Source organism: Periophthalmus magnuspinnatus, chromosome 21, assembly GCF_009829125.3.
Source record: "Periophthalmus magnuspinnatus isolate fPerMag1 chromosome 21, fPerMag1.2.pri, whole genome shotgun sequence".
In the NCBI taxonomy this organism is placed as follows: Eukaryota; Metazoa; Chordata; class Actinopteri; order Gobiiformes; family Gobiidae; genus Periophthalmus; species Periophthalmus magnuspinnatus.
In genome coordinates this window covers 32067217-32093611 of record NC_047146.1, presented here as the reverse complement: position 1 = coordinate 32093611, position 26395 = coordinate 32067217, and the positions used below count along the sequence as shown (strand labels likewise).

Genomic DNA, 26395 nt, shown 5'->3' with positions numbered 1-26395 from the left:
CTAAACCAGTACAAATGCAGCCTCAATCGTACACATATTCTAGACTCATCTTGTTTAAACCTAGACCTGGTTTAGTCCAGGTTTGGTCTGGATTCAGTCTTGGTTTAAACTCATGTACATTGTTCAGGTCTAGTTCGCTTTAACACCTGAGGTAAAAGTACTTTTCTAAACTGAATATTAATATATTTTTGTAATGTTACGTTTCATACTGCAGTTATTGTAGTAGTCCATCAGATTATCCAGTGAGAAAGTACTTTGAAATTCATTGCATTGTTAAAAATGACATATAGATGACATTTTGAACCGAGTCTGCTCAGACCTGACAGTGATGTGATTATTACAGCGTTCACACATGTCTGAACAGAGATCATTTAAAACTATACAAAGAACAGATGAGATATTGATTTCACTCTTTCTTTTCATGGTTCAAATTGTAGGTCGAGTACTTCAGAAACACACTGTGCCTTGGATAGTACATGAATCTCACTAGAAAAAGAAAATGTCCATGTATCCAGACTGATTACAGCTATAGACCGAACCAGAGGATTTCACTGTGAATAATAGTGTTTGAGCTTAGGACTATTTAAAAATGAATCTAAGGTTATTTTTACTGCAGTTCAACAAGTAGAAAGAAGTACAAAGAAGTACAAAGAAGTATAATGAAGTATAGTGCTGTTTCTAAGTGGTTTGTACATCATTAAGGGACTAAACAAGGACCAAACCGGAACAAAACCGGGACTAAACCAGGACTAAACCAGGACCAAACCGGGACTAAACCAGGGCTAAACCAGGACTAAACCAGGACCAAACCGGGACTAAACCAGGGCTAAACCAGGACTAAACCAGGACTAAACCAGGACTAAACCAGGGCTAAACCAGGACTAAACCGGGACCAAACCGGGACTAAACCGGGACTAAACCAGGACTAAACCAGGGCTAAATCTAGACTAAACCAGGACTAAACCGGAACAAAACAGGGACTAAACCAGGACTAAACCGGGACCAAACCGGGACTAAACCAGGGCTAAACCAGGACTAAAACAGGACTAAACCAGGTCTAAACCAGGACTAAACCAGGACTAAACCAGGACTAAACCGGGACTAAACCAGGACTAAACCGGGTCTAAACCGGGACTAAACCAGGGCTAAACCAGGACTAAACTGGGACCGAACCGGGGCTAAATCTGGACTAAACCAGGACTAAACCGGAACTAAACCGAGACTAAACCGGGACCAAACCTGCACCAAACCATGACCAAACCTAAATTAAACCAGGACTAAATCTGTACTAAACCGGGACTAAATCGGGACCAAACTGGGACTAAATCAGGACTAAACCAAGACTAAACCAAGACTAAACCAGAACTAAACCTGGACTAAACCCGGACTAAACCAGGACTAAATCTGTACTAAACCAAGACTAAATCAGGACTAAACTGGGACTAAGTAGGACAAAACCAGAGTTAAACCAGGATTTAATTAGGACTAAACCGGGACTAAACTAAGACTAAATTTAGACTAAATCAGGACTATTCTGCACATTTGATGTTTTAACAATGTCACAGTCGTTTTCTTCTCCTTTATTCTCTTGAAGTTATATTTGAAGTGATTTGTTCATGTCAATCTTTAATAACTTATTTGTGAGACTTCATACGGCTGATTAATCCCTCGCCGCCGGCACACGCCCTCTGTGACGTACTTAAGTCATTCTGCAGTTTTATTTTATTAATGGATGATACACACCAGACTGGGCATCATCTTTTTAGTGTTATGTGGAGTTATCTTTAGGGGGCTCTTTGTCATTCACAGTCTCTTCTTCTGCTCTCACCTTGTAGGCCTTCATGAGGTCCAGGGGGTCGACTTTAGGCCCTTCCATAGAGTCCTGGTTCTGGAGTATGGTCCTGACTGTCTCCTCCATACTGCAACACACAACAGCACCAGAAGTCACCATTATTTATTACATTTAAAACAACTGGAGCTGAACAAAGAGCTTCACATACAAGTCAACACAAATCTAATACACAGGTAACACAACGCACAGGACAAGAGCAACACAACAACAACAACAACAACAACAACATGTCCCACGACTCACAGCTGGAACTTTGATTTTGGTGGAGTTTCTTGAGCCATGGATCAAGAGTTTTTTATTTTATATTTTTACTATATTTATGACGTTTCTTGTGTTTATACTTAACAGTGCACAGTATTTAATCAGATTTTTACTCTGATATTTTCACAAAGGCCCAGTGATGGAACGTCATGAAGTAAAAGTATTACAGTACTGTACTTAAGTAGAATACAGTGGATACTTTTACTTTTACTTCACTACATTTGAGAGTACATTTTTAAAAGTGTACTTTAACACTTTTTCTTAAGTTTTTTTTTGTTTGTTCATGTGATACTTTTACTTTTACTTGAGTAACATTTTACCTCTGTATTTGTACTTTTACTTAACTAAGAACATGTAGTACTTCATAGTACTTCATCCCCACTGCAGCAGCCTAAGGTAGAGTTTCAGTTTCCTGAGGCAACATTTTGAGAACTTTTACCAACCAGAAGTTATAAAATTTCATTTTTAATTGTTAATTACTATGGCAACGGCCCTAATCTGTCACAGTGGTGAGACTTATGGAGGTCTGTTTTAAACTAATGTGGATGCAGCTTTTATAATGTGTTCAAACTGAAGTAACTGTACCCAGTGTTTATGTCGTAAAGTCAGATCTGATGAGTCTGAGTGAACAGTTTGAACCTCCTGGTTTATACGAACTCCATGGATCAATAAATCTGCAAATATGAAACAAATCTGACCCTGTTCCCTCTGTAGAACAGGCCTAAAGGCTACAGGCTACAGATACTACTACTAGATACTACATACTGATACTACTAGTACTACTGCTCATACTGTACTCCTGAAATCTAGGCTGATGCTAGTCTGCTCCTCTCTGCTCCTGTCTCCTCCTCTCTGCTCCTCTCTGCTCCTGTCTGCTCCTCTCTGCTCCTCTCTGCTCCTGTCTGCTCCTCTCTGCTCCTCTCTGCTCCTCTCTGTTCCTCTCTGCTCCTCTCTGTTCCTCTCTGCTCCTCTCTGCTCCTCTCTGTTCCTCTCTGCCCCTCTCTGCTCCTCTCTGTTCCTCTCTGCTCCTCTCTGCTCCTCTCTGCTCCTGTCTGCTCCTCTCTGTTCCTCTCTGTTCCTCTCTGCTCCTCTCTGCTCCTTTCTGCTCCTGTCTGCTCCTCTCTGCTCCTCTCTGCTCCTCTCTGCTCCTGTCTGCTCCTGTCTGCTCCTCTCTGTTCCTCTCTGTTCCTCTCTGCTCCTCTCTGCTCCTCTCTGCTCCTGTCTGCTCCTCTCTGCTCCTGTCTGCTCCTGTCTGCTCCTCTCTGCTCCTCTCTGCTCCTGTCTGCTCCTCTCTGCTCCTCTCTGCTCCTCTCTGCTCCTCTCTGCTCCTGTCTGCTCCTCTCTGCTCCTCTCTGTTCCTCTCTGCTCCTCTCTGCTCCTGTCTGCTCCTCTCTGCTCCTCTCTGTTCCTCTCTGCTCCTCTCTGCTCCTCTCTGTTCCTCTCTGCTCCTCTCTGTTCCTCTCTGCTCCTCTCTGTTCCTCTCTGCTCCTCTCTGCTCCTCTCTTCTCCTGTCTGCTCCTCTCTGCTCCTGTCTGCTCCTGTCTGCTCCTCTCTGCTCCTCTCTGCTCCTCTCTGCTCCTCTCTGTTCCTCTCTGCTCCTCTCTGTTCCTCTCTGCTCCTCTCTGCTCCTCTCTGCTCCTCTCTTCTCCTGTCTGCTCCTCTCTGCTCCTGTCTGCTCCTGTCTGCTCCTCTCTGCTCCTCTCTGTTCCTCTCTGCTCCTCTCTGCTCCTCTCTGCTCCTCTCTGTTCCTCTCTGCTCCTCTCTGCTCCTCTCTGTTCCTCTCTGCTCCTCTCTGTTCCTCTCTGCTCCTCTCTGCTCCTCTCTGTTCCTCTCTGCTCCTCTCTTCTCCTGTCTGCTCCTGTCTGCTCCTCTCTGCTCCTCTCTGCTCCTGTTTCCAGCCTCAACTTGCAACTGTACGACACTGAACTTAAGTTTTAGCTTTGTTATTCCAATATAAACAAGGAAGGACATTTTCAAAATAAATCAAGAAATTAGATTTTAATATTGTTACAAATAATTCATCTTTTATTTCTTAAGACATATCTCCTGGACAAAAAATAAATAAATAAAATCCTGATTGAATGGTATAAAATCTCTGTATGAAAAACTAAGTGAAATTAAACTCTTTAAAAAGTTCATTACGACTTTTCCCCATTCAAAACATAGATTCTTTTCTTTTGAATCATTAATTATTACTTTTAAACTGTCTCCTTTATGAATCATGTTTTTGTCAGGGTTCGATTTTAAGAATGAAAAACCACAAGTAGAAATGATTTTTGCTCACCTGGTTTGGCCTCAAATCCATGTCTAAATATCACTGTTACTAAACGTCCAAGGAATTTGAACATAACACTTTAAAACGAACCGAGAAACACGGATCGGATCAACGTAAAGACACGAAAAGACACTGTTCTCTGTGTTTGAACATGTAAACCACCACAGGCTGTTTCTCTGTGACATTTCCGTGTTTACAAAGCCTCACTTTACGTCTCTGAACAGTAACGACATGTGAACACTGGCCTATATTCAATCTCTGTCTGATCGTGACCTCTTAACCCACTTCTGCTCAGAGTAGTGCCTCCAGCTAGCGCCGTATGATTCAAAATGTCTTCAGGACGGGAGCTGAAATGACCAGTGCTGATTACACCGTTAAAAAGCCCATATTAAGCTTGTTTCTGCTCTATTTATTTATGTTTTGTTTCATTCACACAGAAAACCGTCATATTTAAGGTCTGTTCCACTTTGTGATGTCATCATGTGGTGATACAGGAAGTGCTCCACTGTGTTTTTAAACTCCACACACCTTCATTTATAGAATCATTTGGATCATTTCAGCTTCTGGAACAGCCACATTCTACTAAACAAAAGATAAAAGGAGCTGTTCACTACTACTGCATGACATCACAAGGTGGAACGGAGCATTTTGACGACTCCAGGTCTGTTTTTTGAGAACATGGATTAAACTATTCAAACAAGTACTAAGTAATTATTTGGACAATATTCAGAATACCAGATAAACAAGGTGTATAACAGGATTTAAAGGTGAACTGTGTAACTTTTGTGGTGGAGTGTCCAGCATTAGCTTCTGCATCTTTACCTGAAATGTTCCACAGTATGGCATTAAACGTGTACTCAGTTATAGGCGTTTTCATTGCCGTTGAACATGTGTTTTTATTGAGTGTATATGCAGTTGTGCTGTACAAATGTAATGCTGTACTATGGAACATTACGGGCAAATCAATAACAATACATAAAATGAACCTTTAAGAGTTTAAACAGGTCTGAACCAGCGCTGCAGTAGAAGTACTTCAGAGTGACCCTGGTTCATTAATATGTACTTATACTTCACTTTCACAATGGTACATATTTTACTATATACTACTACTACTAATTAGGGTACTAGGTCACTACTACTGTTACTACTACTATGTTAGGATACTTGTTTACTACTACTACTACTAAGGGTACTAGTTGACCAGTACTATTACTACTATGTCTACTACTTAGGGTACTTGTTTATTACTACATACTACTACTACTATTTAAGATACTTGGTCATTATTACTGTTACTATTACTAGGTTAGGGTACTTGTTTATTACTACTACTACTACTACCAATACTACTTAGGGTACTAGGTGCCCACTACTATTACTACTACTAGGTTAGGGTACATGGTTACTACTACTACTACTACTACTACTACTACTACTACTACTACTACTACTACTACTACTACTACTTCTACTACTACTTAGGGTACTAGGTTACTACTACTATTACTACTACTAGGTTAGGGTACTTGTTTACTACTACTACTATTACTACTACTACTATTACTGCTACTACTACTACTACTACTACTACTACTACTACTACTACTACTACTACTACTACTACTACTACTTCTACAACTTAAGGTACTAGGTGACCACTACTATTACTACTACTTATACTATCATCTGCACAGGACACATTACTGTTGTGTATTGACTGGTTTTGCAGCACAAACAACAACAACAACAACAAACAACAACAGGGGTCCTAGGATTGACCCCTGGGGCACCCCACAGGTGAGGGTCATGTGATCTGAGACAGTTTCCAGTTTCAATAAAGTACTCAGTGCCTTCTAGATAGAACTTGAAACAGTTTAGTGCAGTACCACAGATGGCCACCCAGTCCTGTAGTCTCAGTACAGTAAAAGTACACAGATTACTTTCAAATTTAGGCGATACTGTTGTTTATCTTTACCTTTAGATATGACGATTTTGAATCACGAGGTTGTAATTTAAAGTGCCATTTTTCATGAAGCTCTTGTCTTTGCAGTGTCTTACAAAATTAAAGTGTGGTAATAACGGATGACAAACAGAGAAGCCCGGAGCCAATATAACGTATACACACATCCATAATACTGTGATGAAGTACTCGGGCAATTTCATTAAGTTAAGAGCTTCATCAGTTTGATCTGACACAAAAAGTGAAGAGGAACTTTGTGCCACGGAGGAACGGACGAAATACATGTGTGTAGTACTGAGGACGACATATCTAAGTACTCTATACATGTGTGTAGTACTGAGGACGACATATCTAAGTACTCTATACATGTGTGATACTGAGGACGACATATCTAAGTACTCTATACATGTGTGTAGTACTGAGGACGACATATCTAAGTACTCTATACATGTGTGATACTGAGGACTTCTACTCCTACTGCTTAGTGTACTAGGTGACTACTACTATTACTATTACTAGGTGAGGTACTTGGTTACTACTACTACTACTAGGTGATTATTACTACTAATACTACTACTACTTCTACTAGTTAGGGTACTAGGTGACTACTATAATAACCACTAGGTTACCTAGTTACTACTACTATTACGGGTACTAGGTGAACTAGTTTAGGGTACTCGGTTACTACTACTACTACTATTTCTACTAGTTAAGGTAGTAGGTGACTACTATAATAACTACGAGGTTAGCGTACTTACTGCTTACTACTACTACTACTACTACTACGGGTACTAGGTGACTACTGCTATTACTAGTACTAGGTCAGGGTCCTTGATTACTACTACTACTACTACATCAGTAGACCAGTAACATTCTATATTTCTGCTGTGTAATTGTTTTAAAATAATCCTACATCAAATAAGTGGAGTAATCGCGGAGTATCTGTGAAGTATCTGTGGAGTATTTGTGGAGTGATCGTGCAGTATTTGTGAAGTATTTGTGGAGTAATTGTGCAGTATTTGTGGAGTATCTGTGGAGTAATCGTGGAGTATCTGTGCAGTATTTGTGAAGTATTTGTGAAGTATTCATGGAGTATCTGTGCAGTATTTGTGAAGTATTCGTGGAGTATCTGTGCAGTATTTGTGAAGTATCTGTGAGCTGACTTGTCTGGCGTTCTCTCCTGTTCCTCTGTGGGACGGGGGCCTGTGAGTACTTCTGAGACGTACACAGAGTTTTGTGGTTGTGTAGTACTTTGCTCCTTCTTGTCGTCGTGTATAATTAAACGTCACTAATCCCTGAACACGTGTGATTATTATTACATCATGACATAAGTACTGCTCGTTTGTGTTTTCACGGTGAGGCTGTGTACCTGGAGAAGGGCTGCTGCAGTGTCACCATCTGCCGAGCGCCCTCTCTCTCCTCTTCCTCTTCTCCTCTTCCTCTCTCTCTCTCTTTCACAGATGTTGTTTTGCTCTAGTCCTGGATCAGTGTCTGAGGCGACGCTGCAGGGACAAAACAAACACCAACATGAAAACAGCGTTAAATCATTCACACAAAAACAGAAGTAACTCAGAGTTTAATTTGTAGCAATTATGAGACACATTTAACTCAAGATGAGAGTGAGAAAGTACAGGTACAAGTACAGGGAAAGTACAGGGAAAAGTACAGGGAAAGTACAGGGAAAAGTACAGGTAAAATACAGGGAAAAGTACAGGGAAAGTACAGGGAAAAGTACAGGGAAAGTACAGGGAAAAGTACAGGTAAAATACAGGGAAAAGTACAGGGAAAGTACAGGGAAAAGTACAGGGAAAGTACAGGTGAAAGTACAGGGAAAAGTACAGGTAAAATACAGGGAAAAGTACAGGGAAAGTACAGGGAAAAGTACAGGGAAAGTACAGGTAAAAGTACAGGGAAAAGTACAGGTAAAAGTACAGGTAAAGTACAGGGAAAGTACAGGGAAAAGCACAGGTAAAAGTACAGGGAAAGTACAGGTAAAGTACAGGGAAAAGTACAGGGAAAGTACAGGTAAAAGTACAGGGGAAAAGTACAGGTAAAGTACAGGGAAAAGCACAGGTAAAAGTACAGGGAAAGTACAGGTAAAGTACAGGGAAAAGTACAGGGAAAGTACAGGGAAAGTACAGGTAAAGTACAGGGAAAAGTACAGGGGAAAAGTACAGGTAAAGTACAGGTAAGGTGTGTGTGTGTGTGTATGAATATGTGTGGGTGTGGGGTGTGTGTGGGGGTGTGTGTGTGTGGGTGTGTGTGTGTGTGTGTGGGGGTGTGTGTGTGTGTGTGTGTGTGTGTGTGTGTGAATGTGTGTGTGGTTGAGTGTCTTGAAGTTAGAAAAGCGTTACATAAAAGTGTGACCATTTACAATTAACAAGATATTGTGTAACGTTAAACTTTACAGCAACTCAATCCAATATATATATATATATATATATATATATATATATATATATATATATATATATATATATATATATATATATATATATATATATATATATATATATATATATATATATATATATATATATATATATATATATAAAATGTATATCTAAATTTCAGAAACGCTTTGGACTTAAAAGTGTTTCTCTGCACAGAGAGGCGCCTCTGTGGACACCACTGGAGCAGAGAACAACACATTTAAAGTGATCAATGAGGAAGAGAGAGATAATATATGAAGATTTGAACTTTGAGAGAGTTTAAACAAGAGAGAAATGTGAGTAGATCTGTGTATATATGGTATGTATGTGTGTGTGTGTGTGTGTGTGTGTGTGTGTGTATTTTTTTTTTTTTTTTTCAACTGAATATGAAGCTTAAACACAGCATTTTGTGTATGTCCTAGTGGAGGACACAGGGGGAATTTAATAGGTTCCCTTGTTCCCACTCCTTTTTTGAGCTTAAATAACAACAAATTAGTGAAATGTGCTTTAAGTTTACCTGATACAATATATAATTAAATGACAATGAATGAAATGAAAAAATGAAAAAATGACGAGAAAATATAGTAACATGTTTGGCAGACAGTCAAGGGTTTAGTTGAAATCACTTGAGCAGAACATGAATCGTGTGTTGAGTCGTCTTCACTTGTATGTGCTCTATCGCAGAATACACAATTATTCAAATAAGAAAACTGCATTTAACAAGTTAAGAAAAAAATCATTTAAAAATCTCAACAGACACATTTGCCTGAGAAAAACACCCACACAAACCAGTGGTAAAATACCCTGAATCTAAACTCTCACTATAAATATAAAATATAAAGTCAACAAACACAGGTTTAAATCATGTCCTGTTTGTTTTTACAGTGTACACCCCCCCCCCCCCCCCCCCCCCCCCCCCCTCATCGCTCTGACGCCGCTGGGACATGATGTGTGCAGATCTGAGTTTTGTGACATTTAAAAAACGCCCGAGGAAAGTGTCACAAAAACCTCTGAGATAATTCACTGTGAAAACCCTCCTACCACACAAACTGCTCTGTCCCTGCATCCCTCCTCATCTCGCCGCATCCCGCCTCATCCCGCCGCATCCCGCCCCATCCCGCCCCATCCCTCCTCATCCCGCCACATCCCGCCGCATCCCACCCCATCCCACCACATCCGGCCCCATCCCGCTACATCCCTCCTCATCCCGCCCCATCCCCTCGCATCCCTCCTCATCCCGTCTCATCCCGCCTCATCTCGCCCCATCCCGCCCCATCACGTCGCATCCCTCCTTATTAAAAAACGCCCGAGGGAAGTGTCACAAAACAAAAACCTCTGAAATAATTCACTGTGAAAACCCTGCTGCCGCACAAACTGCTATGTCCCTGCATCCCGCCCCATCCCGCCCCATCCCGCCTCATCCCGCCCCATCCTGCCCCATCCCGCCGTATCCTTCCTCATCCCGCCCCATCCTGACGGGTACTACATTGAGAAAATGTTACTGCCTGTGTGAGAAAAGTGTATAAAGTGTGTGGTGAGGGGTTTTACAGACAAAAACAGAGAGAATAATGTAAAAAATAAAGTTGATACTTATTTTTAGAACAAAACCCCTGTGATAAACCAGGGACCACTGTACGTAATATTTCTGCTACAGGGTCTGCCACCTGCTCGTCTCCATGGATACGTTACTGCTTTGCATTGAATGTTACACAGTGTGACATTAAACATCTCCATAGTGACACCACCCACAGGCCGGTCATGATCATTACTATATCCACTTCACTAAAGCTTAAACTGTGTATTTTGGGGCTCAGTATTTATTATGTGTACATTTTCTTGGCAGTAATGGGGAGATTTGTGTTATTTTTGTTGTAATATGATCAGATTTGAGCTGGAGAGGGTTGAAAAAAATCACTTCTATGACTAATTACGGCTTCATTCTCCTGTTTTACTGGTATCATCCTGTTGTGTTGTTATTGTGTCTGTGGTATAAAGTAGTTTCAATATTATCGTTTATCGTTATATTTCTCACTACCAAAATATCGAGATTCAAAAATTAAGTTATTGTGACAGACCAAAGTCACATGTGGAGATGATTCTGTTTAGACACAATGTACACGACACCCACAGACAGAGGATTAGAACACACAAAGTATAAGTCCTGCTTTAGTCCTGCTTTAGTCCTGGTTCGGTCCTGGTTCAGTCCTGGTTTAGTCCTGGTTTAGTCCTGGTTCAGTCTTGGTTTAGTCCTGGTTCGGTCCTGGTTCGGTCCTGGTTCGGTCCTGGTTCGGTCATGGTTCGGTCCTGGTTTAGTCCTGGTTTAGTCCTGGTTTAGTCCTGGTTTAGTCCTGGTTTAGTCCTGGTTTAGTCCTGGTTTAGTCCTGGTTTGGTCCTGGTTTAGTCCTGGTTTAGTCCTGGTTCGGTCCTGGTTCGGTCCTGGTTCGGTCCTGGTTCGGTCATGGTTCGGTCCTGGTTTAGTCCTGGTTTAGTCCTTGTTTAGTCCTGCTTTAGTCCTGGTTTAGTCCTGGTTTAGTCCTGGTTTAGTCCTGGTTTAGTCCTGGTTTAGTCCTGGTTTAGTCCTGGTTTGGTCCTGGTTTAGTCCTGGTTTGGTCCTGGTTCGGTCCTGGTTCAGTCCTGGTTTAGTCCTGGTTTAGTCCTGGTTCAGTCCTGGTTTAGTCCTGGTTTAGTCCTGGTTCAGTCCTGGTTCAGTCCTTGTTTAGTCCTGCTTTAGTCCTGGTTTAGTCCTGGTTTAGTCCTGCTTTAGTCCTGGTTTAGTCCTGGTTCAGTCCTGGTTCAGTCCTTGTTTAGTCCTGGTTTAGTCCCGGTTTAGTCCTGGTTCAGTCCTGTTCAGTCCTGTTTTATGCTGAGGGGAGGGTCTGAGGACAGGGGGCGCTCTGGGACACTTCTCCTCTTGTTTGTTTTCTATAAATGTTGTTTAATCTGTTTGTTTTTGACAAATGTCAGTGTCACTGTTGATTTTCTAAGTTTCTGTTAAATAAATGATCTTTTTCAGTCCTCAGAGGCGACGGCTGCGGTGATTTTGGGCTTTACAAAAATAAATTGAACTGAATTGACATGAGCTGATTTGACCAAAAGCTGTTTTAGAGATACTAATTATCCCAGAAAAGATATGAAGAAGAACAAGCCAGCACTGCCCTCTAGTGGCCACATGGAGATCTGCACAAAGGAGCTGTGTGACGTCATTTATAACCAAACTGAACTATGGACAGAAGAAGAGTTTTACTTTCACTTCAACTATGACAAAACCTCTGGACCAGGGGCTGCGCCACGGGGGGCCTTGAGGGGGCGCTAGTCTCCTCTAGAATGGACACTGCCCCCTATAGCTGCCCCAAAGATATTTGCCCCACCTTTATGACACATCCAGTCTTGACTAAAAGTGTTCAAATGGCAGAGTGTTCAAAATAAATAAATAAATAAATAAATAAATAAATAAATAAATAAATAAATAAATAAATAAATAAATAAATAAATAAATAAATAAATAAATAAAATAAAATAAATCACTACAGCGGCTGACCACATTCAAAAAGCCAACATGTGAGTGGGGTGGGGGTTGCGCTCCATTGTTATAATGCTGTGTATGAACATATTAAAGAGCAGCCACATTGCAGACCTTAGCGCCCCCTTGAGGCTTCTCCAGTCTAAATAATGTCTAAATACTGTGGGGGGTTTTTCACTTTATATTTATGAGTCATGATTTATTTGTTTAAATCACAGACTGTATAAAGACACTTTCTGTGGCATGTTCAGTCATTAAAGGGACTGTATGTAAGACTGAGATTTTATATTCCATAAACATGACATAACTGTGTCCCCAGACACAAGGGAAACATGTTCTACTCAAATAAAGTTTTACTGAACAAATAAAATGCTCATTTACTCTTAATTACAAAAACACTGAACATGATTCTAATCTATTTCTGTTATAAATGAGTGTTTTGGTTCAAGACGATTATCCAACAAACACAACAGAAAATATAACAAAACAAACATGATCACACTACTACTACTACTACTACTACTACTACTACTACTACTACTACTACTACTACTACTACTACTACTACTACTACTATTCCTGATGTAGTTGTTTTAAATAGGCCTGTATCACATGAGTGAAGTATCTGAGCTGAGTTCACTGTCGTTCCTTCCGTTTTGTTTTGTGACATTTAAACAAACTCCATGTTTCTCTCTTCACTTTAGTCTCAGTGTTTTTGTGATTCTTTGTCTCTTCTTGTCCTCCTCTATAATATAAACGTCACTAATCCTTGTGAATGTGTCATTATTATTACATTATTACATTATTTTTTTTTGTGTGTTTTCATGTGTATTATATTATTTTGATGTAATTTTGTGAAGAGTCCCTAGAGGGCGCCGTGGCCCGGTGTGAGGCCTGTGTGCGCACGGAGCACGGCCTGGCGCGTAGAAGAAGAATCTCCCCAGAAACAGAAAAGTGTCAGGATTAAAAACAGATAAATTAAAGTTTATATTGAAGTTTAAAGATGTATTTAAGAGGAAAGAAAACACCTAATTATCCCTCTCGGTAAACAGACAACGAGGTTAGTTTTATTTTCATTTTTGTCGAACGTCTTTTATTTTTTTATTAAGTTAATTATTATTTTTTCTGTGTGTTTCTTTAGTTTTCGGGGGTGTATTTATTTGGATTCATGTTCAAGATGGACGCTAATGAATTCGTCAGTAAAGGAAAGTGTCAGCAGAACCTGGAAGAATCCCAGCAGTCAGTGAGTGTGTGTGTGTCTGTCCATGTTTGTCCACTAGATGGCGCTGTCCCTCTGCTCTCGTGCTGCTGCAGACACATTTAGATTCACAGTTGAACATTTGGAGCTTGTGTTTTGTCTCTGGGGCTAAAGATGAGTCACAGCTTCAGCTTCAGACATGAAACTACTGCTCTGTCTCATACTTATACTACAGACTGATATTATCTCACAAAAGTACACATTTTTATTTAACTAGACTGAAAAGTAAAGTATTTTATTATTATTGTGTGAGAGCTGCTGAAAAGTGTGAGGGTTTATTTTTAATATGTTCGTAATTTGAACAAAACAAAAATATATAAATGTAACAGCGTGGAAAAAAGATCAGTTCAGTTGTTTCTGTTGAACAAAATTCAGCTAAATTTTCATCAAAAATCACCACGTGAAGTTTTATTAGATCTGAAAATCTGTGTGAAATACTTTTACTTTTTACTCTTTAAGTACATTTTTAAACGAGTACTTTCATACTTTTACTTCTAGTCTGTCTGTCTATCTATCTATCTATAAATAAAATGTATATACTTTCCCCCCCATTTTATAAAACAATTTGCTTTAATATAAGACAATTGTTTATATATTTCTTGTTTAATATTAGGTCATTTCTGCAGTGTGGGCCATTATTTCTCTATAATAGTGATAATAATTACAGCTCCTAAAATATGACTCATGTCGTTGTGTGGAGACGGGAGGCTGGAGTGAGTCATGAAGATTATGAATAAAATCAGAGTCTGTATCAGACTCGACTCTACAGTTTGACCTGGATCTGTAGCTACTAAAGCTGCTCCACATCAGGCTAAAGTTTGGGACTTCACCCTCTGCTCCCTCTGCTGCTCCCTCTGCTCCTCCCTCTGCTCCTCCCTCTGCTGCTCCCTCTGCTGCTCCCTCTGCTCCTCCCTCTGCTCCTCCCTCTGCTGCTCCCTCTGCTCCTCCCTCTGCTCCTCCTGATTTCCTCACATCATAATCAGCTCCATTCTTGTGTGAAACAAAAATAATCCCATTGTGCCCATTGTTTAGTTTAATAAAGTCACCAGCACTTTCAGAACTCACAGTCTGCAGGAGACGGAGAGACGCACGGGGAGAGACGCACGGAGAGACGCACCGGAGAGACGCACGGGGAGAGAGACGGGGAGAGACACGCTGGAAGAGACGCACGGCGAGAGACACGGGGAGAGAGGCACGGGGAGAGAGGCACGGGAGGGACGCACGGAGAGAGACGCACAGGGACAGTGGATCAGACCTGTAGGTTGAGTGACAGGTCGAGGTTGTGACAGAGGAGACACATGTTTCATGTTTTCTATAACGGCCGCCCTGAGCCGCCCTGAGCCGCCCTGAGCCGCCCTGAGCCGCCCGTACAGTCACAGAGATGTTTCCACACGGAGCTGGAGCCTGAGCTTCACACAAACTGATCTGAGCCAGACTGATGGTGTGAAAGTCGTGTTCTGTTTTCTGTCGTACCATTTCAATTCTTATAAAATGAACTAAATGATGCAGTGGACTCCAGGCTTTAATGAAACACAAAGGCCACAGCGTCTCCATTATACAGAGAATAAAAACACAAACTCACAATATCAGAACAACCAGGGCCTCTGTTGTGTGATTGTTACATAGAAGACACAAGACACAGAAGACACAGAAGACACAGAAGACACAAGACACAAAAGACACAGAAGACACAAGACACAAGACACAGAAGACACAGAACAGACCAGAGCCTTTTCAAAGGATCCACTGCAGACTCTTTGACACAAAACGTCACAAACAAGTCGCTGCTGAAGCCGATCACACTCGGACCGTCCAGTGTCCTTCACTTTAGCACCACTGGATGAAGGACAATCTGAAGAGACACAACAAAACACAACATGTCCCCCACAAACTAAACCTCCGTCTCACTCTGCATAAACCCTGTAGTTTCCTCCTGTACAAACTCGCTCTGTGTGATTCTTGTGTTACTTTGTCACTTCATTTTCCAGTTTGTTTGTTGTTGTTATTTTTCCCACATTGTTCATCTCTACGTCAGACCAAGACAAAGGAAAAGAGTTTACTGTGCATGAAACCTCCAACGCAACGCACAACATCTGTATCCAGGCAACAAGAAACCACTCAAATAAAGCAGTACAGTGAGAAGTACACCGCCGGTCAGAAGTACACCACCAGTCACCCTCGACAGAAGACGTAAATATATGAAGTAACGTGTGTAGAATTATGTTTGTGTGTGTAAATGTACAAAGTAATACAAAAAAATATAATAAAATACACTGACTGAGAGGGTGTGTCCAAACTTTTGACTGGAAGTGTTTGTTGTGTAACACTTTAGGTCAAAGGTCTGCCACCTTTTTGTCTCCATTGGTTTATCTGAAATGTGCCACAGTACAGCATTAAACGTACCTGTCTCCATGGAGACAAACAGGTGACTATAAAGGGCAAGGTTCCCTAGCAACAAAGAACATCTCACACTGAGGACTAAACCAGGACTAAACCAGGACTGAACCGGGACTAAACCGGGACTAAACCAGGACTAAACCAGGACTGAACCGGGACTAAACCAGGACTAAACCGGGACTAAACCAGGACTAAACTGGGACTAAACCGGGACTACACCAGGGCTAAACTGGGACTACACCAGGACTAAAACAGGACTAAACCGGGACTAAACCAGGACTGAACCGGGACTAAACCAGGACTAAACCGGGACTAAACCAGGACTAAACCGGGACTAAACCGGGAGTAAACCAGGACTAGAACAGGACTAGAACAGGACTAAACCGGGACTAAATCGGGAGTAAACCGGGACTACACCAGGGCTAAACCGGGACTGAACCCAGACTAAACCAGGGTTAAACCGGAACTAAACTGGGACAAAACCGGGACTAAAAGAGGATTAAACCGAGAACCCGGGCCAGGCCTCTACTTTTTTAAATGTTTAAATCCAGTTGTGTTTATCTGTGCATGTAAAAGGAGTTTATTCTGCACTTTTCTCTTTTAATGTAAATTTTATGATGATTATGTGTGATTATGTTTTGATTTGTTTTGATTTGTCGTATTGTGATTTTAATGTCTTATTCTGTAAATCAATCTGAATCACCTTGTATATTAAAGGTGCTGTATAAATAAACTTCCTTCTCGTTACAGGTCAGCGGCCTCATTTATAAAACTTTACATCATCACATTCATTTTCCTGAAGTCATGATATAAATGTAGTGAATAAAGCACTAATCCAGACGTTTTAAACAGTACTACCAGTTTACAGTTTAGAGTTTTATTCTGTGGCCACATTTGTCGAGGGGGAGTCTTTACCGGAGCGTTGCATTGAGTGTATAACTAATCCAATTGAACATTTCTGCGTTTAAATCACACATATATTTGTTCCTGTTCCTTTGTGAGAGCAGCAGCTGTGTTGATCATCCTCTTTCACATCTGTCTCAGCGACTCCCGTGGGACTCTTTTACATAATAGCGTCGATCCGTCCAGATTGACATGGACGGGACGGGGGGGACGTGTGATTATGAAGGAAGAGAAACACAACAGCACCAATAGAAATGAGGAGTTTGGGTTGTACCGACTTTAACGAGAACAGAAACGTTTCCTTTAAGAGTTCCTCGTGGTGAACATTGTTGATGTTGAAGTGTTAACTGTGGCGGAAACCGATGGGAAAATGAAGCTGGGACAAGTGAGTATAGAAGGAGTATTGAGTCTTTTCCGTTGTATCGAAAACAAGTTTGACATTTTTGTATCGTGACAACACTACGCTAAGTTTAGAGCTACAGGAAACAGCGTTGAGGAGAATATGTGTGACTCTGAAGTGCTGTACGTTGGCAATTTGTTTTCTCCCCGACAAAACCCACAATGTCGATGAAACGTTCTGCACCGACAAAGACGCCTACGAAGGTTTGAACTTTGAGAGAGTTTAAACGAGAGAGAAATGTGAGAAAATGTTAACGCCTGTGTGAGAAAAGTGTATAAAGTGTGTGGTGAGGGATTTTACAGCCTTATAATTGTAAAAAATACTTCGCGGATTTCGCCGATTCTGGGTTATTTTTAGAACATGTCCCCCTCGATAAACCAGGCACCACTGTACTTCAAATACTTTTACAGTAAGTTACATAATTAAAAATAAAAATCTCATATTAAAAAGGCTTCATGTTTGTTTCATCCTTTATAATGACTTTATTTGAGTCATTAAAGCTGCACTATGAAACTTTTCTGGTGAGGGTTCCATGATCTGCTTGTCTCCATGGAGATGTCATACTTCCAGACGAGACAAGAGACAGTTTTTTCCTTTTGATTACATTGGATTTTTCCATGAAACACCTGAAAAGTAAATGCACAAATGTGGCAAACATAATAACATCTCCATGGGGAAATGTTCCATAGTGCTCCTTTAAAGAAGAGAAATGCACATAGAAGCCTAAAGTGTGCAGTGTCATGATGTATTCCTTTGATTTCAGTAAAGTAACAGTACACCCCCAGTGCAGTACTTGTATTCTGTTACTTCCAAACACTGGAAATAGGAAACCTGGAGGAGAAAAAAAACAAAAAGGAGATTTATGATGTAGTCAGATCCAAATAAATAGTTTGTGTGAGTCAAACACATTCAGAATGAACGTGCTAAAATGGAGCCGTGTGTTATATTTAGAGACTGCAGACAGATGCTAACATGCTACGAGCTAAATACATGTTTCCTGTCGTCGCTAAGTTCAAATAAACAGACACAAGCTCCAAGGGAAGTCCTGGCTTTTCTCATCATTGCAGCGTAATCTACTGAGATACAGAAGCTCCACAGACTCAGCTCTAATGTGTTTCTTTAAAATCACACTGTGTTTCCTAAAGGGACAAGAGACTGTAACACGGACAATATGAAAACAACGATATTGTAACTAAATGTTTAGACTAAAAGTGAAACTAAACCATTTAATCTCCACTAAACTGTGTTTATAGTGTCACAACTGTTTTGACAACGTCAGAATAAATTAGGTAAATTTGTAGATTTCTGGTAAAAAACAAAAAAACAAAAACAAAAACAAATACATAAATAAAATGTGTAAATCTAAGTTTCAGTAGTTGGTGACATCACACAAGCCTGCCCTGACTCAAGAGGAGCCTCGAAGAAATCATTTAACCAAGGATGACTGAGCTGAGAAGTGTCCAAAACCCAAAACCCTCATGTCCTGTGGTGATGGCTGCTGCAGACACCAGTTTGTGTCGCTGCAGCTCGTTTTCTTTAGAAGTTCTTACAGGAGCCTCCAGTTTTCTGCAAACCACTGCTCCAGGCGGAAAAGAGCTGCCATCTGCTGCTAGGAGCTCTGAGCCTCGCCCTGTCACTCTGAACGGTGGACACTACCTCAGGGGGAAGAGTGTGAAATTGTACCTCTGAGGAGCTGAGAGAGAAGGAGGATGTGGATAGTGTCGGGGTATGTGCCGGGTATGAACCCGTGGACATGGGCACAGCTTTAGGCATGAGCCCGGCTGCAGTCACAGTTTATGCGGTGACTTTGATCTTCCTCAGAGGCCGCCTGGCACCAGACAGAGGTGACCTTAAGCCCATAGGGGGCGGAGCTCACACAAAATACAATTTGTCTGTTATTCCCCATGTAGATCTAGTCCTAGTTTAGTTCTGGTCTTGTCATGATTTAGTTCTGGGTTTAGTCTGTGATGTGTGACTCTGAACTCACTGTCTCGTCTCAGATTGACTCTGGACACAGAGGACTGGGTATGACCAGATTTAACTGGGTATGACCAGATTTAACTGGGTATGACCAGACTTTACTGGGTATGAGTAGATTCTGCTTGTCATTGGTGTAACTGCATAAAAATACATCTTACATCTTTTCCTCTTTTATCTCTTATAATTAAAGCGCTGGGTAGAGTCTGGCTTCACTAAACATGAACCTCCACTCGACATTGGCTGAGTCACTTCTGTCCTTGATTGGATTTGGTTTATTTTAATTCAGTTTTGTTCTGTAAAATTCTGCTCACATAAAGAGGAGCGTCTGGGAAACGCTCAGAGGACTTTAGGGACAAAGGGTCGGGTTTTGTATTAGTTTGTTGCCTGTGAGTAAAGTAAAAAAGATCATTTACAGATTCTTCAGTCAGAGACACTGAAAATAAGAGGTGTTTTAAGTGGATATATTATAAACAATTGACTATTAGCCACTGTTGCCCCGTGTGGTTCAGTTCACAATATGATGTAATACTTTCGCTCTCATTGTAGTTGTATTTTTTTTTAAGTGCAGCTTCAGTAAATATGTCCCTTTTTTGTCCAGTCCAAATGTAAACACGGGGGAAAATCTCATGGGAAAAACACAGTGTCGGTCATTTTATCTCACGAAATCTTGTTCCATCGACTTTATCTGAAGAGGACGACCAGCAGCGGGGGAATAATGTGTGTGTGCTCCTGATTGGCCGGTCCACCTGTCAATCACCTGTCAATCCCTCCCATCTGAAAACAGGGACATTCACCAGCTCCAGACTCACATCTTCGTAAAGTATCTGAGTAACTGAGCAGCTGAGCCTGAAAACACGGCACATTCTGCTACAGACCGTGATATTAGCTTTAATTAACCCTCCATGCGCCCTCTGTTGGCAGTAATGGGTAATAGCTTTCACCTGTTTTCCTTAATGTACAGCCAGTGCTTCGATGCCCCAGGTCTGCACGCATAATTTAAGACAGAGGATGCAAAACTGGGCTCATTTTGCTAAAAAAAAACATACGTTAACCTTATAAAATGTAATAATTGCTTCCATTTAAGATAACAGGCGATAGTCAGGACGAAAGTGGAGCCATATGCAACGAAAAAGCAGTTGTCGTCTCACCTGCCTCGTGCTTTTCTCTATAATTACGCTGTTTAACTTTGTCGTTAAAAACAGCGCCGCACTGGCTCAGCTCGCCCACAACAACACGTCCTCTACGGCTCAAAATGAAGCAAACTGTGATTTTTCTGACGAACATTGCCATTAGATTTTGCGATTTATGTTGTAATACTAGGATTCGGTTTAAAAGTTGCGTTGGTTTAAAAGACATTTTAAACCAACGCAAAGACTAAAAGATGAACTAAAAAACGAAAACAAGGCTCACATTTCAGAACACGTTTGTACAGATGAGACGGAAAAAAGGGTTTGTAGCTGTTTTTGCTTCACAGAAATGGAATATATTTCAAAGACGAGTAAAACTGGAGACTTTAATGCCACAAATGCACTTTAATAATCTGGTAACACACGTTTATATTCGCACTTCTCCTGTTTTTAATGTTTTATATGGACTTAATACTTATTTACTCTGTTATTTTTTTGTTTGTATTGTATTTTGAACTACAGGGTTAGCAGTTTTTATGCAGGTTTGGGATATTTAGTTGTTTGTAGAGGACGTCTTGGTACTTCAAAAACAGCCGCCTTTGCGATTTGAGCCTCACGTCGATTTAAATTCCAGTTTGAATTCATTTGTGGAGTTTTGTGTAGGACCATATAGCAGCATTGATTCATTCTAAGAGTACAAAGCGCTGAGTGTGTGTTTACACACACAGAGGAACACGGGCCTCTGTAAACACTGTAATTACAGTCTTCCTTTTGGGTGGGAGGCCTTTAAATGGGTTTTTATCACGAGAGCGGCTCATGTTTGTGGATGGGATTAGAACATGAACAACAGGAGAGTAAAAGTACTTCAAAATGATACTGTTGAAGTGGTGATACTAACAACAATGACCACAATAAAACTACTGTCTGACGTGAATAATGTTCTTCAGACACAGATAATAACAAATACTACAACTACAGACTCAAACTATTTACTCTTTTGAACAAGTTACATAAAAAGGACATAAATGGACAGTTCCTGAATAGTTTTACAAAGATCTTGACCTACATCAGTACTACCAAAACACCACATTGAAGAAATGACTGTTATTGTGTAGTAAAATACTGTGTACACGGGTCCCTGGTTTATCGCGGGGGTTAAGTTATAAAAATAACCCACAATAGGTGAAATCCATGAAGTATCAGCTTTATTTTATACATTATTCTCTATGTTTTTGCTGTAAAACCCCTCACCACACACTTTATACACTTTTCTCACACAGGCGTTAACATTTTCTCTCTCAAAGTTCAAACCTTCGTAGGCGTCTTTGTCGGTGCAGAACGTTTCATCGACATTGTGGGTTTTGTCGGGGAGAAAACAAATTGCAAACGTACAGCACTTCAGAGTCACACTGAGATACAACGTTTATGTAAATTTGTCTGAACACATTCTGTACTGGACAGGAGACACGGCACGGAGGAGACTGATGGACAATGGTCTAGAGTCCAACAGCCAATCAGGACGCACGACACAATGGTCTACAGTCCAACAGCCAATCAGGACGCACGACACAATGGTCTACAGTCCAACAGCCAATCAGGACGCACAACACAATGGTCTACAGTCCAACAGCCAATCAGGACGCACAACACAATGGTCTACAGTCCAACAGCCAATCAGGACGCACGACACAATGGTCTACAGTCCAACAGCCAATCAGGTGTGTGTCTTTTGTCATGTGACTAATGTGAAAGTGACTCTGTTTTGAGACGACTGTCGGCACTGACTCAACATTTATGATGTTGTTGTAAAATGAGTTTCTTCTACAACCCTGTTCATTAAATTACTTCTTACTTTACCATTTTTCCATCTTGTTTTTTGTTACATTTCTGACTCCACACGAGCTGAGACGTAACACCAAGTATCAAACCTTTTCCTTAGTATCGAACTTTTGTCACTAAACTAAATGTACAGATATAGAGGAAAAAACTCAAGTAAAAGTATCACATGGAAAAATCTACTTAAGTAAAAGTATTTAAAAAAGTAAAAGTATTTCACGGTGTTGATTTAAGTGTTCAATGTAGTGAAAAGACACATTTTGGTGAACAGCAGCAACTCGAATCAATGTCTTGAGCGTTTCTTATGAATTTTGTGTATTTATTTTGTTTTGCTCAAAGTCAAAGCTTGAACTCGAAAACTTTCTTCAGGAAGTTTCATCATCACCGCCCACTACACACCTGGAACATGAGCGATCAAACCTCCACCTCTGGAGCACAAAGGGACTGAGGATCCCACACAGATCATTATGTCATCCTCTGGTTTATTCGTCAGTGTTTCCTCCGTGACGCTGTTTCTTGGATCCTCTCTGCTCCTCCGCCTCCGACCCAGCTCTGTACGACCAGTTGGAAGACGTAAGCCTACGACCCAGCTCTGTACGACCTACTCCGTCAAACTCTCTCAAACCTTTACCCCGAATCTGTATTTTGATCCTCCAGACGTTACGACAAAATCAATTTCTACATCTCCATTCATCCATGTTCCTCCTCTTCTCCGGGGCCGGGCTGTGGGGGCAGCGGTCTGAGCCTGGACTCCCAGACTTCCCTCACCCCAGACACACATGGGAACGTGGTGGAGAGGAGATATTTGGAAAGGATATTAATAGTGATTGCAGTATTACAGTACAGTACTGATGTAAAGATGTGAATGTCAAAAATAGGACAGATCCACTTGTACTAATTTCACAGGGACCGAGTTTTGGCTCAGACTGGGCCTCCTGGGTTTTAATGGACACATATTTGTCCAGATCACATCCGGCTTCAGCTCCACACGGTGAGTCAGAGGGAGGAGGACAGGCTGGGTGGAGAGGAGGACAGGCTGGGTGGAGATGGAAACATGGGACAGACGTCAAAGTAGAGGCTGAGCAGCTTACAGTGAAAATCATAAAATACAGTAGTACAAAAGCTCTTAACAGGCAAAACAAGGTATTTTTTGCTATAAAATCACCTGTAATAGTCACAACAGCGCACTCAGCCTCACTGTTTGCGTCACTACTTCCTGTTTAATTTTATCTCCATGACGTTTTTGCCGATTCACGCTAAAATGAATAAATATTGAAAGATCAGACGGCGCACACCTGAGGACTCTTCAGTGTTTAGAGAGATGTTTGTGTCTCAATACTAATGCTAATTGTGACGCACAGTAACTTTTGTGAAGTTGTAATCACACTCCTTCGTTCTGTGCGTCTGTTTTATGGGATCAGAGGTCGTCTTTCTCCAACATGGCACAAGCGACAAAGAGAAACTTGACTGTTGCCTCTCTCTTCATTTCCCAGGTTGGTAACTAAGTAAAAAACACATAATATGGGTCATAAAATACTAATAATAAACACGACTAACTGTGAGAAAGTGATTCAGTCGGTAAATACTGTATTTTTGTTGAGTTTTGAACATTGTTAAAATAAAGCAAACGTTTTTCAGAAAGTTAAAGATGTAAAATGTGTGAATCTAAAGCTAAAACCCAGTCTGTGAACATGTGACTCAATGAATAAACGTTAAAAATCAGTGGAGCTGCATGTGTGAGGATTAAAAGGACAACGTGATTAAAACAGTGACATTAAAGGACAATATGGACGATGTCATGTGTGAAACTGGACAGGATGTTTAATGACATGATTGTGAAATAAAAATCAGTTGGAAAAAAACTGATTATTGAAAATACACGATTGTTTTAGTAAATATGGTAGAAACGTGTCAAAGAGAAACTTCACTGTTGCCTGTCTCATAATTTTCTTGAGTTTTACAGAAACATTTAATCTGTTACATGATGCTGATTTTGAGGCATAATACATTTTAAAACGACGCCACAAACTGAAGTATTCTGCAAATAAAGAAATAATTGGGTAATTTGCATTTTAACAGGTTATTTATTTTATGTTGTCTGATTTTAATAAAGGTGACTGTTAGATTTGAGAGACAGTGAGTGAGCCAGTGTGTTTGTGTGCGCTGAAAATGAACCGCGCAGAACGATACGAACCGCACATCTACGTTTAGCTCTTAATTAACGACTTTTATTGGTACTAGCCCAGTTTGAGGCGACAGAACGAGCCGCTGACGATCACAGACTGTTACTCACCAGTGGAAATAAACAATACTCAGAGACGCCTGTAGCTTTAAGACAAAGACACAGGAGCTTCTAAGAATAGACGACTTTGATCCTTCAGTGTAACAGAAAGAAACAAACACAAAAAAACACGTATTGAGATGTGAATAGACACGACTCACAACAGGATCACAGCGAGACGCACACAATATACACCCACTCACTATGTGCCAGTTAGATAACATGGTTCAAGTGGCCACTATTACGGTTACAGGTCAGATCTGTGGAGAACATGTCATACTGGAACATTATTCTGCTTTATTTGAAAATATTGGTTCTGTGGCAAATTATTAGCATGAGTGGGCTGTTTTTATGCAGAATACGACCGATTTCTTTTAAATTTGTGGAGTAAATAGTGGTAGACCTGTCACAATAACACATTTTGAAGTACAATATATCACAACAGAGAAATACTGTGATAAATGATAATATTGGAACTACTTTATGCCACAAACCATGTACAAATAATTATTAATTCACCACAACATACAACAAAAATACCACAAAATACCCCCACTTCTGCAAAGAAAAAGTACTCAGGATAAATACTGAGTCCCAAAATATATTGTTCCATTTGTCGTGTATTGATCGATAAGTGGATATAGTGATTATTGTGAAATGTTGATGCTGATTGTGTCCATTCAAACTGTGATTTTGTTTTGAATGAGATGAACTCTGCAGCTTTAAAGTGACTAAACTGGAACATAAAGTACAAGTAAAAAGTAAAAAAAGGACTGTACTTAAGTCAATTTTAGGTGTCTGTACTCTACTTAAGTACATTTTAAAGTGGATAATTTACTTTTACTACTTTTACTTCACTACATTTTGAACAGGACTGAAAAGGAGTAGAAGTTTTTTTTTAATTATAATTTGAGACATGAGGCCGAGGGTTTATCTTTGACATCAACTAAAAATATACAAATAAAAATCATGACGAAGAAAACTTCAATTCCATGTGGTTCTTTATCAAAATCACCACATTTGAAGCTTTATTAGATCTGTAACTTTTTACTCTTTAAGTACATTAATACGTTTACTCAAGTGTATTTTTTCATGTGATACTCGATTAGTTTCTGTACTTTTACTCAAGTACTGTGTTACTGTGTACTTGTTCCACCTCGGTGCAGTTGTTGCAGGAGATGTTCAGAGTCGTATTAAATCAGAGTGTGATATGTGCTGCGTGTGTTTGCTCGTGGCCTCATTTCGTTGCTCGCTGTGGTGAATTTTGATGTTGCTTTGTTGGGTTTTTTGGCCGGGGCTGTGCGTGGGGGAGGGGCATATGTCAGCTCATTTTGGGGCAATAGATGATTCACAAACATGGACAGAAAAGAAGGAAAGGACTGAATCAGACCAGAGGTTTCAGACTGGAGCCGGACTCAAGTTTTTTCAACATTTACTACAATCTGTCCAGAACTGTACTGTCATTTTACATCAGGGTTAGTGCAGCTTCAGTAGAAGAGTCAGTGCACTTTAGTAGTAGTTGTAGTTTGGGGTTGATGGAGTCTTGGTTCAGTCCTGGTTTAGTCCTGGTTTAGTCCTGGTTTAGTCCTGGTTTAGTCCTGGTTTAGTCCTGGTTCAGTCCTGGTTCAGTCCTGGTTTAGTCCTGGTTTAGTCCTGGTTTAGTCCTGGTTCAGTCCTGGTTCAGTCCTGGTTCAGTCCTGGTTTAGTCCTGGTTCAGTCCTGGTTTAGTCTTGGTTCAGTCCTGGTGTAGTCCTGGTTTAGTCCTGGTTTACTCTTGGTTCAGTCCTGGTTCAGTCCTGGTTCAGTCCTGGTTTAGTCCTGGTTCAGTCCTGGTTCAGTCCTGGTTCAGTCCTGGTTTAGTCTTGGTTTAGTCCTGGTTCAGTCCTGGTTCAGTCTTGGTTTAGTCCTGGTTC

General features: G+C 40.7%; 1 protein-coding gene across 1 annotated transcript in view; it reads right to left on the bottom strand.

The window, feature by feature from the left end:
- The window catches only part of LOC117388978 (nck-associated protein 5-like), a 39939-nt gene extending 32126 nt beyond the window's left edge, over window positions 1–7813 (bottom strand). The window contains exons 1-2 of the mRNA XM_055230401.1: window positions 7718–7813; window positions 1829–1919 (exon numbers count right to left, since the gene is read on the bottom strand). Coding sequence (XP_055086376.1) covers window positions 1829–1919; window positions 7718–7746 — 120 coding nt within the window. The 5' untranslated portion in view covers window positions 7747–7813. The remainder of the gene's footprint in view (window positions 1–1828; window positions 1920–7717) is intronic.
- Window positions 7814–26395: the final 18582 nt, after the last annotated feature.